At 40.5% G+C, this 15530-nt stretch overlaps 1 protein-coding gene across 1 annotated transcript in view; it reads right to left on the bottom strand.

Moving 5' to 3' along the window:
• Nucleotides 1-4527: 4527 nt before the first annotated feature.
• Nucleotides 4528-15530, bottom strand: part of LOC144755999 (keratin, type I cytoskeletal 19-like) — a 128310-nt gene continuing 117307 nt past the window's right edge. Inside the window, exons 5-8 of the mRNA XM_078645473.1 lie at nucleotides 13572-13697; nucleotides 8344-8564; nucleotides 6358-6377; nucleotides 4528-4964 (exon numbers count right to left, since the gene is read on the bottom strand). Of these exons, the coding sequence (XP_078501599.1) occupies nucleotides 4867-4964; nucleotides 6358-6377; nucleotides 8344-8564; nucleotides 13572-13697 (465 nt within the window). The 3' untranslated portion in view covers nucleotides 4528-4866. The remainder of the gene's footprint in view (nucleotides 4965-6357; nucleotides 6378-8343; nucleotides 8565-13571; nucleotides 13698-15530) is intronic.

Raw genomic sequence — 15530 nt, 5'->3', positions numbered from 1 at the left:
CTCCACAGAATTACGTGGAATGACATCAGGTCTGTAAATGGGTGGAAATTGGCGTGTCATTCTGATGTTTAGCACCAGGAACTTGTTCCATGCTGAAAAATCAGCATCAAACAGCAACACGTGGCGTGCTTCAGGGCGCTGCTTTTCGAGTTGGTTTTGTTGCGCTTAATAGATTTTCTGCTTGAGTGGCAGCTTTCACACCATGAATGGGTGTCCACCTAGCACCCGAAAACCATGCTAGGGAACGCCAATTCTCGCTCGCCAACTTACTGTTGGCGAGCTGTATGCAAGAAAAAAAGTCTGCCATACAACGGTTGACGGAATTTGGCTGGAACTTCGCCGGCAGAGCGGAATTTATTACCCACCCCTAGATGATGAAATATGAAGTTACATTTGGGGAATATTGCGTATTCATAAACGAATAGTACAACTACACTTAGATATTTAAATCTAGATCCGACTTTTATTATTTTTTGCAACTCACGATCTCTTCAAGGAATCCACAGGGAAAGCTGCTACTGGCATAGGATTTCAGGAACATTCCCGTGGCAATTCCATGATTTCCTTGTTGGCACTGAATTCCCTAGTGGAGACTTCCTTACAAAAGGAATGGCACCCCCATGCAAATTCATATTTTGGGGACTTTTTTCTCCACAGGAAAATATTTCCCTTGCACTACAAATTCTGGGATGATTAATTTTCCTTGCCACACTGGAAAGGCTCGAATTTGGCTGAAGTTAATACACAACCTTCAGGCTGCTAGTTGTGAATGGCCACAAATGTACTTCTTTTGCGAGCACATGCACTTCAAAAGCTAATAACCGTTCCCTAGATTGCCTCGAAATACCTTGATCCTAACCTTTGAGTGATAATTGCAGGTATGATCTCTGCAGCCATAAAAAGGCATTTACCTCCCGCCTGCCAGGAATCCCTTTGTCCAGTGCTCTATTTGTAAAAACAATGAGTACCAGTGCCCAATGCTTTGCTCAGAACCTGGGGCCAGCACTTTTACATGTCGGCATGCCGAATACAAGGCTGTATAGTCTGGAATCCAATGTGTGCCTCTTTAATCCACTAACAGACGCTCCTGCCTTTTTATCCTACTGGTGCAGATTCCTGATTTCTCCTTTTATGAAGTTTTTTCCGTCTTTCTCTCTCTGCTTGTTTCCCCTTTCTGTGTTTTTCCCTTTCTTGCTATTAGTAAATGTCCAATGAGGTAAAATCAGTGCCAGTCCCCAAAAATGTGTGACGGTGTACTACACCAACAACCACCAGATCAAATTAAGCACTGCCTTTGTGAATTTCATAGCAGGCATACCTACGGTAAATTTGATCATAAACAGATATCTACCTTTGTGTAGGCCCCACAGGGTGTATCATGCCACTTTGCATATAGCTGCAAGCAGTACTAAATATACTGCTAAGCCCATAATGATATGTCCTATCTATGACTAAAAGGGTACCTAACAAGCACTGCATCACCAGCCACTCCCATAAAATAAAATGTGTGTTATCTGGAGGAAAAAGGGCAGACTTTCTATGATTTCATTTTGCATATAGAGAAGGAATTCTTATATCTAGAAGCATTTATTTTTGTTTTCCATAAAAGTACATTTATTTAGCATTTTGCTACAAACTTGGATTTTGGTTAAGAAAGATATGACCGCTGGAAGCTGTTGAGTCGTGGCAAAGGATTAAAATGAATGACTTTTTTCATGGTAATTTGGTTGAGCATGGCAGTCAGGTAGGTGGTAGCTGATTCTGTGAGTGTGGGGAAGAGTGTTGATCTTGGTGTAGCTGAGGAAACGCACCTTGGCATTATCTGGAAATGTACACCATTTACTGCACGGCCCAAAACAGAAAACTTCCTTTGTTGGTTACCTCAGTGTTAATGGTATTCTAACTGGAGAGACATTATAACTGTCTCGTATACAATAGTTTTCACATTAAAGCCAAATACATATGACAAACAAAGTTGTTGCTTGTTTGACATTGTCTTTATCCTGCCAAGTGTCCCTTACTACTCTCTCCACGAATTTTCCCTCTTCTAGAAATGTGCCTATATGTGTCAGCAGTGACTTTTCTTTTTCTTAAAAGAAAAAGGCCCTCCCGGTTGGGTTTGTCAGTGCTTGTTTACATTATGAAGCAGAATTTCACTTTGGATATTTGAGTTTGGTGTTTGTGGGCATTTTTTGTAGACTGAAACATCTCAAACTACTTTTGGTTTAAGAACATACACATGAAAAATTAAGCCTATTAAAAATCTGCAACATCTGTTTTTCCTGCTAACTTAGCCTGCATATAACATCTGTACACTGGCGAATGTCCAGTCCGTCACAATCGCTGTTTCTCCCGCTGTGCTGGCCAAAGCACTTTCGGCAAAAAAAATCCTGCCAGAGCAGTAAGGTTCTCCTAAAGTGGCAGGAGAGCTTTCAAGGGCCAGGACATGCACCTTGCTGTTAGCTAAAAACAGAGGGGCATATTATCAAGGACAGGCGATACATTATCGAAGCCCATGTTAGATGTGAACACATCTAACATGGGCTTCGATTGGAATTCATAGAGCATATTATCAAGGCCGTTATCGCCGCTTTATCGGCAGTTTCCTGCCGATAAAAGCGGCGATAATGTATCGCCTGTCCTTGATAATATGCCCCAGAATTTGTAAAAGGCGTCACACAGGCCTATTAGCAACTATGGTATAGGTAATCCAAAAGTAATCTGTAGTATTTTAAAAGTAATGAGTAGTGGCAAACAGATTACTTTTGTTGTCTCATTAAAGGGATGTTTCTAGTAGAGTTAGGCGTTTCTAGCAATACTGAAAAGCACCTCAATGAACCAGTGCTTCAATACTTACAGCGTGTGTGGGCTACGCTAGGGCAATGCAGATTTGTACTTTCTTTTTGTTTACGTTTTTTCTTGTTGTGTTTTTGTTCCTCCTTCAAATGCCTGTCTTCTTCTTTTTCTTGTTTTGTGCAATACCTTTACATGCTTTCCTCCCCTTTATTTCACCTTATTGCTTTTCAAAACATAATTCTTTCCTACCTTCTCTTCCCTTTATTCATGATTCATTTTTTCCCTGTCATTTTTCGTACTGGTGAATCCTTTCAAATGCCACACAAATACTCTTTAGTGTATGAGTTGTCCACTGCTTGATAAAGGACAAAGGCTGAGGTTTAAGACCTAAGATGTAGACAAAAAGAGACTCCGAACCGGGAGGCAGCTACCAATCCAAGGACCCCTTCGGGCCGTCTTAGCAGCATAATAGTCACCTGTGCAAAGCAGTGCAATGGGCCCTGCCTACACCATCACTCACAGGAAAGAAAAATGTTTAACAGAAAAATTGTGTTAAATTCTGGTCTACATGAGGCCCTTATGCTCGTGGCCCCCCCCCGAGCAACTGCCCAGCCTGCCCATGCATTAAGAAGGTACTAACCCCACTGACTGATTAATTTCCAAGCAAGATCTGTCAAATCAATGACAATCTGTGGTTTAGAATGATCATGAAATAAGATGTCCTCCCAGGCACCTGGGGGCATATATTAGCAAGAACTTTTTTTTAATTATCGCCGTTTTAGCTTCCAACAGAAGCCCAGGTTAGATGTCCTGCACATCTGACCTGGCCTTCTATTGGAATTCTATAACGCATATTAACAAGCCCATTATTGCCGTTTTAGCAGCAGTTTCCTGATGCTAAAAGGGAGATAAGTGTTACCTGGTTCTTGCTAATATGCCCCCTGGACCCTTAGATTTGAACCTAAAATTTAGTTTTGGGTTTGAAAATGACAACAGCCTTAGGCCACTTGGGAGGCACATTGTCTCTATGCACCTCTCCTACATGATGCATATGTGTTCTGTCGCCCACTTATTCTTTTGATGTGTTCGAACTTTCTTTCATTGATCTTGGCACGTTCCTTGCCTGTGAATAAGGATACCCCACAGATGTTCTGATGTGAACCTAGGCAGCCGATTCCTCTAGTTATCGAGGTCACAGACCTTAGGATACAAAGTAAGACATTCCTGGAAGGTGAACATCCATGCTCATGCACACACAAACCATGAGTTTACGAAGAAAGCACCAATGTAAGCTGTTCGCTCTTGCCCCACTACTACGGAAACATTGTCCTTTGGTGGATGCCTTCATTGGGTGACAATAGCAAAATTCACATTTTGTATCCATTCAGTTTTTACCCTCACAGCTGAGATTTCCAAAAAGGGTGTCAACTGGAGATATGCAATGGTGGGACACAAACCACGCTCCAAAGTTCCCATATTGTGGTGTCATAGAAGTCGGCACCTTGTCAGGACTCAGGCACTGACCAGGATCTGTTTATAAGTTCACATAGTGTAGACAAGCTCTAACAGATCTTTTGTTCATTGTGGTAGCGGTTTCTAGGTTTGTAAACATGACCTGGAAAATGTAGTTAAACTATATCACAATCCGTGCAATCAAAAACTCACAGTACAGTGGCCACCAAAATTCACACATTGCATTATAGAAAAATGCTATAAACTTTTCCCCAGCACTAAAATAATATACTTTATTACCTACTGGGAGTCATACAATATAATATAGTAACAGAAGAAATAGAGAATACAGAATTATACAATAACATACATGTAATTCACATATTAGCTTGCATTTGAAGATCTGAGGCAGTTTAGTGTAGAAGAGACAGTGGAGAATGTATTTCTGGCTGTAATCCAATTCCCCAACAAGCTCTGAGCTCAGATTCTTTCTTGAACAGGTTTGTGGATGATCAGTCTCTGTTTGTTGTCAGTAGCCTCTGCCCTGTCTGAGCTGCTGTTCCAACAGTCTTTCACTTCTGGTTTTTCAGGCCATGTTAAATTTTTTCCTGACCTTACTCATGCCTTCTGATGGATCTCTTTCACCTTGGAGGAGACCACCCTGCCATCAACGTAGTCTTGTACAATCGTCTTTACTCTTCGACGGCCATTGGAATCTGTAAGAACATGAAAGGGTCAGACATTCAGAATGCTCTTTAATAGACAGACAAGTCCCATGCTCAGATTAGTACTGGGCAGATACAACTATACATCCTAAAGTACTTTTGCACCCTTTGGGCTCTTGAGAATGCCTTCGGAGCACTCGCGATAGTATTATCATTGCATATGGACCATGAGGTTTCCACACAGATCGACGATGGCCAAATCCATGTAAGGTTTTCAGTCTAAGCACTGCATATCTTAGTGAGCTTCCTGCATTTAACTAAATTATTCAGGACCTATATAGCACTGATATGTTGCCTGGTGGCCAGTTCTGAGAACGAGTAAGCGGTGGAACAATGTAGCTCCAGATTACTTGTATGTAAATGTGTTTTATGTGGAAATCCTAAGAATCTGTCATGAGTGACCCTCCTGGACCTCCCCTGACCACTCATGGAAAAGATACAGTGGGGATTTGGGGATAATATCTATGTAATCTACTAAGAAATTAGAATAATTACAAGGCGTTTCAATAGTGGAAGTATGGTTGTATCACGGCTGTGCCTGGTTCAAGTAGCAACATTTATTTTTGCCTCTATAAGCAATAAATGAAACAGTAAACAAACCAATTGATACTTACATTTATAAGTAATATGGGTATATGGCACACACATCACTTATTTCACTTCCATATTTAAAACCGTTTAAAATTTAGGAGCAATTTACCATCATAATACCAAGGCAGGTCATTTTTATACAGTCTGCTTGGATGGGACTGACTACATCCATTAATTGAAAATTATGCTGCTACACGTGTTCAGTCAGCCACCCCTGTAAAGTGACCTGCTACCAGTACAAATAGATTTGGAGTTGCATGGGACAGGGAATGGGCTAGGGTGCAGAGAGCAGTGTATGTAGGAGTTTTGACACAGCGGATGGAGGCATAGTGGGCGAAGGAGTGGGGCAAAGACAGGGGATTACTTGAAAGTGTGTGGCAGGATCTGTTATTGAGGATGTGTGTGACAGAGAACCTGGCTTAAAACAAAACAACAGGCTGACCAGTGCACTGAAAATAGCATTTGCATCACAAGATAGAGGGTGGGGAATGTGACACTGAGGGGTAAAGAAGAGCCTGAAGAGAGCAACTAAAGTGTGGAAAAGAGGTGTGTCCCACACCTCATTCCCAAACAAAGCCATGCTGGTCTTGACAACATATTAAACAAAACTTATAAGTGACTTTTATTCCATTCATATAATATACTGTCTGATCAGCACGGTCTCCACTCCTAATAAGATGAATCCTGAGGCAAAAAAACATTTCTAGATAATCAAATCTACCACTCCACAGAAGATTTTTTAATGAGCAGCGACCCTTTGAGATAAAAAAAATAAGTTAAATCAAATATTTACCTCTCTGATTTGCTGTTCTGCTGAAAGAAAAGAAAACAAAAGAAGTGTGAAACCTTTGAGTCACTAAGTGCTGTAAGACTGGCTGAACAATCTGTTCCACTGGACTGTAAAACCACAGACCTGACTGAAAGAAAAGCTGGAGCAAGGGTGCTTTGCAGAATGTCAGTCATATTTGGCACTATAACCTAAAGCATGTCAATGAGTTTCATCCGTGTCCAAGAACAGTATACAACCAACCATAATTGTGAAGAATATTCATGAGGGAGCATTTTAGATCAATGCCTCCCTCTCCATCTGTTTGCTTACAGATTCGCCACACAATGCTAAGGTATGGAGTTTAGAACTGAAATGCCTTGCTTCTATGTCACGTGAACAGAAAACATGTTTTTGCTAAAAAGATCATTAAACAACATAAGTCGCCGAAGTTCCCATGAATTTATTTCCATTGGATTCAGTAAAGCATGAGACTTCATCAGGTACTTGTTTTGCAGATTTCATAATGTCCTACAATTACATAGCCTGTCCAACAGCTGCCTCACTGCAACCACTTATGCAGGGATTGGGCTACCAATCACCTGGGAGCCAGCAACTCTTTTCTCTTAAAACTGTGGAAAAGGACACCATAAAGAGCTGGCATTATTGAAGACCACCCATTACCTCACATGTAGGTAGAGAAATACGTATTATCCTTTACCATATGAATCTCTATAAGACCAGGACATGCCTCCCCTCACTATCTGGGATCCTAAGTAGCGAGGTCCCAGTTCATCCCTCACTGGTGAAGACGTGGTCCCTTTAAAAGAAGCAATGAGAGAAAGCGACCTTTAAATGAGATCACAGTAGCGGACACTATGACAGAGAATGTTCCATTAACTTAGACCACTGTAGTTGGCTATTCCCAAATTGAGATAACTGGAGAAGTCTCTGAATTAGCATAGACCTAGGTAAAGGACTCTCAAAAAAATCTCTAGTGGTAAAGGACTGTGCACTAATTAAAACAAGGGTAAGGGGCTCTCCATAAATATACCACCTTAACTAAGACAGTGACAGTTCAGCGACCATGCAATTCACATGGCGGTAATGTGTTGTCTCTTTAAATTATATTTAATTTGAGGGAGATGTCTTATCAAGACACTCAGAGCAAAGTTGCATCATTTTGCGGGCATCTTTAAGCAGGTATTGCTCTCTCACTGTGGGTTCTTTTAAATCATCCCAAGAGCCTCACTGATGTTCTGTTGGGTGAAGCTCCTGTTAAGCCCTTTAAAGCTACATTCACTGTAGCTGTCTTCCGCAGGTAACTTCATCCGAAATATTGAGTACATACACATTATTAATAATGGTAATAGAAATAGTAATAACAACAATAATAATGGTGATAGTAATAAACATTAGTTATAGTATTTTAAATGTTATGACCGTGGTGCTTAATAGTGTATTAGTAATTATAAAAATAATAATAAAAATGATGGTAATGAACATTATTTGTCATTTTTAAATGGCTATTAGAATAGCCTAAATCCTGTTTAATTATGTTAATAATCAGCATGATAGCCAATTGTATGTATACACTATATAAAACAGATTTTCTCCCAGGGCTAATGAAAATAGCCATTAATGGTCCTGGTTGAAGACCGTCCAAATGCAGAGATTGTTTACCACATGCATTTCCATAAGGCTCCTAAATCTCACTTATTCTGTGAGTTGTCTGTTTTGTTAGAATAGTTACTTTTCCTTTCTCTCAGTCCTAGCCACAAGATGCCTTGCACCACTTCTTGCACTGATTGGTACCCAATTCACTCACAGATTTCATTCTCAGTCATTCTCAGTCATCTTAACAAGATTAGCAACTGGTACTTACACTACTTTAGGAGACACCTGAAACGTCTGAGCTTTCTTAACCTAGGATTCAGGTCATGCTTAAAAGATCAGCCCTCACTAATGAATTCTGCAAACGTCACTACAGTGGCGGAGATTTCAATAGCTTACTTGAAGTCATCCCCTTCAATCAGGCGGCGATATGTGGCAATCTCATTCTCCAGGCGCGTCTTAAGATCCATCAGATTCTGGTGTTCATTCTGCTGACGCCCAAGCTCGGCCCGCAGATCAGAGAGCTCTGCCTCCATCTGGCGGATTGTCCTCTGCTTCCTCTCTAGTTCCTCTGCAAAATGACATTGTGTCTCCTCCAGATTCCTCTCCAGGGTCAATTTCTGAAGGATCAGGGGAAAAAAACTTTATATTTTTGCTCCACCTTTCTTTTCTCAGTGGTTCTACAGGGAAATGTAATTGATAAATAAATCAACTATTCCTATTGAATCAATCAATAGATTGGACTATCCCAACTCGAAGTACGATTCTGGGTCAATTAAACATCCCTTTCTTAGAGAACCAGTTAATTGCTGTTATTAGAACATTGAATGTTCAGCACTCCATTGAAAACAAGGGAGTGCTCCAGGCTTCTAATGACTGGTAGAAGGCCGGACTATCACCATTCCAATGTTTGTCGACATCTGTTGCTATGCACAAAGGCATCACGTAACCCGTGGAGATTTCAACCCCCTCGGGCTCCAGGCGGCCTTAGTTACACAAATTAGAACCTTCTGCCCTCTAGAGGCGGAATGTTTTAATAGCATTAGAGCCCTCCGTAGCAGGTTTTATCGGTCCTTTGTTAAAGGCCCTCGCTGACGAGGACCTTTAATGGCCAGTAGAGCCTGCTATGTCTTGCTCTCAGGCTATATTATTATATTGGAATGTTGAGAGCACTTTTGAAGACAATGAAGCGGCAGCAAGCTATAGACATGGTTTTAGGCCTGCTGCTGTCAAAATTTCAATGTTCTAATCCACACCACCTGACTTTCCCTCTCCCATGCCTCTGCAGAATATGTGGATTGCACAGGGGAGTGAGAGAGGCAGAGGCTGTAGAAGAGAAAAGCAGTGAGCCGTCCTTCCTCTTCACGAAGCTCACAGTATTGCTTGAACCTCGGAAGGAAAGAGGGGGCAATTAACCTCAGCTCCTGTGTCTTTTTGGTTCTACCAAACAAAGAAAACATAGTTTGGCAGAGCCCAAGAAGAATCAGGAACTGACTGCTAGTCACTTTCACAACTCCACTAAGCATATTTGACCGTTAATTACATGGGCCTGTGTGTGGACAGAAATTGTTAAGCACTCACAGGAGGTGCTGTTAAATAAAGCCAGAGAAGCTACAGAGCTGTGGGGGGCTTCACACTCCCTGTGTCTCTGGGCAGGGCTTTTTCAAAGTAGCAGGAAGGAAAGAGGGAAGAATGTTCCAGTAGCCTTATAGTATACCAAAGCAGGCTATACTGGATATTTGATGTCCTGCTCCCTTAATAATGACCTTTGGCTCAGGCATATAATGATCATGTGGTCCCTTAAAGATCTGTGTAGCCCCCTAGGGTGGTCTATAAGGCTACAGTATTGCTTGTCATACATTCCATATGATACATAGGTCCTGATGCACACAGAGAGACTGAGTGTAGTATTGGCTAATCACTCACTGCTCACTGATGAATGAGCGTAATTCATTTTCTACTTCAATAAGTGAGCTGACCCCTAGGTGTAAAATAAAATAAAAATTAATATAATCATCTGCATTCTATTTTGCCAGCAAAGTTTTGCAAAGTTTCAAAATGTCACACTTTGTGAACAATGCAAAGATTTGCAAACCTCCCATGGGCCATATCGCCGCTGTTAGTGGCACTTTTTGCCGCTAAAGCGGTGATATTTTTATCGCCCTATCAGCAAGCTGTCGCTAACAGCAGTTAGCGACAGCTTTCTGACGAAAGCGACTGGTTTGGGTGCCTCTGCATGTCAGCGATATTTATCGCTAATGACATGCAAAGTAGTCTTTCCCGACCAACAGACCTGTAAAAACAGCCGCAAACAGGCCTATTGCCTATTAGCAAGGAGGCCCTGGCCCTGGTTAGCGACGTAAAAAGTCGCGCTAATGGGGGTCATCGCCGTTTTTTTTACACCTGCTAATATCAGGAGTTAGCAATACCTAACATGGGGGGTGGATTATGCTGATACGACCACAGAGTCGTATCAGCAAGGTTTTCCACCTTCCCCATCAACATCGCTGGTTTTCTCACGATGTTGGCCTATCCCTCCCGCTATCGCTGGAATATATATCACCATGGCGCTAATTGTTGCTAATACAGCGTTAGCGTGGAAATATATTCCAGGGATAGCTGGCGATGGAAATATTTGCGCTAAGCGCGCTCCGCGATATTTTTCGCAGCTTCTTGATAATATGCCCCTAGGTTTGCATGGCAATAAACTCACAAAAAAATGAAACCTTAAAGCTTGAATAATTTGTAAAGTTTGTAAAAAAATGTTGGTCACTGGAAAACAATTGTTTTGGACTGATACTGCTGGTCTTTTGACTCTGCTGACCCAAGGCCTGTAAGTTAAATATCAGTAGACTGCAGCACATGTTGTGACACTATAAGAGTGACAGTGGGAAATGTAACTGCAAGCCTACCACTGTAGCCTTTCAGTGCAGTTGTAAAACTGCAAATTCAACCTGTCAAAACAACCCTTTTTACAGGCTTTTTAAAACAAATATTAATATGTCAACCCTAAGTAGGACTTAATACCCAATAAGCCTGAGTGCATGGTATTTAAAAGTAGGACATGTCAGAACGTGTCATTAGAGTGACAAGGTCGTAAAGGCTATTTTCACTATATCAGTGTGAGATGTTCTATAAGAAAGCGTTGGAATACAGCATTTAAATTGAATAATGTTATCTGTGCCTTTGAGCCACCAACAAAGGTAATTCTTGGACTTTTTTACTTATTTATTACAAGCTCAATTTCATTGGTAAAGTTAGTTTTGTACTAAATATTTTACATATTTTACAAAGGTGCATATAATAAGTCCCCTTTTAAATGCCTAGAGAGTCTAGAACTACATCTGAATGAGCTTTTAATCGTCATCCAGGAGCTGAATAGCCCCTGTGATAAAATGTCAACTAGCTCCCAGAGCAGAGACAAAAGCCTTGGGTTTGAGGAGGGGTTATGCTACTCTGACAGGATGACCACTTGGGCAGTGCCCGGGATCATAATTTACCTAAAAGAGGCCTACATTTCCACAGTAAAATGTAGTCACCACCTGGTCCTGCACCTCCGTTGTCTTTCTAGTCTGACAGACACCAAACCCAGAGTGAGAAAAGCAGCCCCCAGAAATTATTTTAAGAGGCCACATAGGAGAGCTTGCTTATTTCCCGTGCCATAACTCCTGGGAGGGCACATGAGCCCTGCATAGGGGAGGAAAGGTTCTGCTGTGTTGGACCTAGGCCATGGGTGTCCAACCTTTTCTGTAGTAAGAGCTACTTATGTTCAATGAAAATCATCCTGAGTTTCTAATATTATTAGAATTTTAATACTGACCACATCAGACAGGTTTACATTTTCATCTTAAATACACACTTTTTAATTTTTGCATACATATATTAATTCAACCAAGCAACATCTTTTAATTTAGTAGGCTGGGTTGCACACAGGAGAGCTACATATGGGTAGTTGAAGAGCTAATGGTAGCTCATGAGCTACTCGTTGGAGAAGCCTGATCTAGGTATAGAAAGGCATTATGGAATTGCTTGAAGTAGGGCACACATAAACTGCTGCAAAGGTGGGTAGGGTTACCCATGGGTCCTTTTTCCCTATGGGTTAAGAAAAACAAAAGAAGTTGAGTCGTGTGAGGAAAATCCTAATGACTGAACCAGCACCCACTTGTACCCAGGACAGAGAAGTAAACTCCAAGTGTCAGTTGTCTGACATCCTTTTAAGCTACAGGGACACACGAAGCTGCAAGAAGCCCCGTTTTCCTAAAAAGCCTGGCTGTCCAGTCTAACTGACCTGCCACGGACCCTACTGGTTTCTACTGCTGGATAAATCCTGACCCCCTAAGTACAGTTCTTGAGGTCTTAGAAACCTTGGCTGTTGTCAGAGTGTACTCCTCATGCCTAAACATAAAACCTGGGGCTTAGAAATGTTTTCTTACCTTTGCCAGGAAAACGATGGAGGGTCTAGGACTAGAGGGACTGGGACCAACCTGCTAGCCGATCCACTAAGGGTGTTTTGCTGATGGCCCTGAATTTTCCAGAGCTCCCCCCTATGTTCTTCTCCACAGAACAGCTCCACACAACAGCTTCACCGATACCTGATCCTTTGCCAACCCAATTTTGATGAGCCCATCTTTGGCTAAAGCCTGTAGCCTTGCCTCCCTAGGGTCCTTCCTTTATTGTAATTCAACCGAAGTGTCCAACTTGTGCTTCGCTGCTGTCTGCCTTAAACCTTACCCCTTTCTCAGTCTTGTCTGACAAGTTGCCTGCAGTTTTTGCCTTTATTATCTTCTAAAATGTAGAAAGTCATAGCTCTGTTTATTCTTATTGGATTTTGTTGCTTGGGGGACATTTTGTTTATTACAATATTCTCTATTTTTATAAATTGGAGTGGTATTTATATTGGGTTGTGCTTTTGGTGTTTTCACTGTTTTGGTACTTCTAAACGCGTTATGCATTTTCTTATTTTAATACTCTGCTTTGTGCTATGGCTACGAAGCATTGAGTGCAGGTTCAAACTACAGAAACATTTACTGGACTTTACAAGAATAGTAACAATAATACTTGTGGTGGACTACCAACCACCCCAACTAGTAATCCACTTTCTCACAGCTTTCCTTTGTGGAAATTGCTAGAAGTGCCAAGAAGATGGTGATTTTGAAAATGATAGTAGAGTCGTGGTAAAGGCAGGCTGTTTACAGTTAGTGGGGCCTACAAGTAAAATGTACAAGTATAAAAAAAAATGGCACTTGTCAAAGATTTTATCATTTTCCAAATCAAACTTATGAAAACTGTTTAAAATATATAAAACATAGATAATCACTTATTTGTATAATGCCATTAGGTTTGTAGGCAGTCTCCTTATTTGAAAAAAATATGCCAAAAAGTGTGAATATAAAATGTTGCTGTAAAAATAAATATTTAAAAAGCATCAACCAATGCAAATTTTCAACTATTATCTTCTGTAATATTTTTGCACACAGAAATCCAAACAGTAGTTGACATGCATACTAAATTGGGATGGTGGATCAGAATATTGGTTGAACAATTGCAGTTTCTGATCGAAACGTATTAAATTGTTCCACTCCTCAGATTTAATGGTTAAACAAGCATGTGGGATTGGGAACACTCACCCTGCTCAACTCTGCCTGGAACTCTATCTGTAGGTCTTGGTAGAGGCGTTTCAGCTCAAGTGCTTCTTTGTTGCCACTGTCCAGAGCTTGAGTATTTGTGGACTCCTCCTGTTGTAGTGTTTGGGCCTGCAGAAGACAAGTAACATCTTTTGAACATATGCTTATAGGGCATTTGAACCAATTCCATTTATTTAAGCTCACCATAAAGCTTCAAAAAAAGAATCTCTAAATGTGAAACTGAGCAAAAAATGACGTAATGTAGAAAATCTTTTCAATCCATGGGTTACAGAATGGAGATACTAATAAACCCATAAGCATCGCATTTCCAGAGTGATAAGATGCTAGAACTCTATATACTCAATAGGAACAGGAATAAGGTACAAGTAATACAATTCACTATTGGCCTAAGGGAGGGGTGGAGAGTCACAATTTGGAGTTTCAGTATAGACTGGCACGTATATCTGGTTCACAATATTGATATTTAATAAGTGCAGGCCAGTATTATTAATCGCCATACTGTGATATTCAATTGGTATAGGGCTCAAATCTTTGATTAGTCCATCAAAAGTACCCTTGAAAATGTATTGGACTTTATCAGTAATACTAAAAAATCATGTTACTGGATATGAATGAAGCCTGGAGGTGCAAGAGGTCAGAAAGTTTGGAACATATACCACATGACTGCCCAAATTTTAACAGCTGGTGAGAGAATGACAATTTTCATTGGAACTTAAACGTAAAGAATTAATTATTCCTAATGAACGTCTGGAATACACCAGGCTGGTACTGTTGAAGAGATTTTGTCTATATAAAAGGTAAAATCGTAATATTTTACATACATTTGTTGATACAAGACATAAATAAGCTATCTACCTTTTGCAAGGAATCACAGGCATAAAGGTATTTCAAAGACAATCTGGATTCCTCTGCAGCTTCCTAGGAGATTGTTCCTATAGACACAAGTCTTTATTATTTACTAACAAATGTTCTTTAACATATCTATTACTCTATATATGATGACTTGTCTATTTGTGGCCCCTAAAGTGTACTGCAGTAAATTTCAATGCTACAACAACTAAATTAAGATACAATAGGAGCTATTCTCAAAGGTTTACAACAGTAGGCACAACTTTCCCAACATATGCCAGTCGAATAGCAGTCACACAATGACATTTCTCATTAGATTTAGGAAGGAAGATAATATCATTAATAGGAGCTATTCTCAAAGGCATTTTTGAGTTGTGAAGTAATACTTCTACTATACTTATTTATGTACTCGGATATCCCTGTGCGAATTAATTCCAAATATTTAAAATGAGATCATTCACATATGTTTTAATGTATGTTTTACTATTTAAGTGTTAGCTGTTACAGGGCAGATTCACAAAGCCATGTAAGAGGACATAAAAGAGTTTCCTGTAGTGTTCCTTCTCACACTCATAAATGCTTTTGTGAATCAGCCCCATATCTTCAAATCCCCAAGTAAAACATAAAATAAATATTTGTGTCCTTGGTTTTCAGGAATCAAATTAAATCTCTTATAGAATCTATTAAACTTCTCTAATTCCAAGTTAAATCTTCCTATGAAAATGGAGGACTGGCCACATAGCTGGTCACACTGTGTATTTATTTGTTTCTTGAAGTTCTATAGCACTTTCAAATAAGTGCATTTCAAAAGCGTTAATGACATGACAAAATAAGTATAAGTAAGGGTAGAAAATAATAATAAGATGGAATTACAGCCGGGAGTGTAAGGAAAAGGTAACAAGAAAGGAAGAAAAATCTCCCCCTCAGTACTTACATCTCGTCTGAGGGATGTGGGGGTGAGGGGCGCAGCTCTAGATCTACTGACCTCTTTCCTTGCTGGGAGGTAACAGAGAGTCAAATTGGGTGAGTTTCTATCTCCATCCCGATCTGTGCTATGTGGGGTCCCTCAAGGGTCGGCTCTTAGTCCGACCC

This window comes from Lissotriton helveticus, chromosome 5_1, assembly GCF_964261635.1.
Source record: "Lissotriton helveticus chromosome 5_1, aLisHel1.1, whole genome shotgun sequence".
In the NCBI taxonomy this organism is placed as follows: Eukaryota; Metazoa; Chordata; class Amphibia; order Caudata; family Salamandridae; genus Lissotriton; species Lissotriton helveticus.
This window is presented reverse-complemented; position numbering and strand designations above follow the sequence as displayed.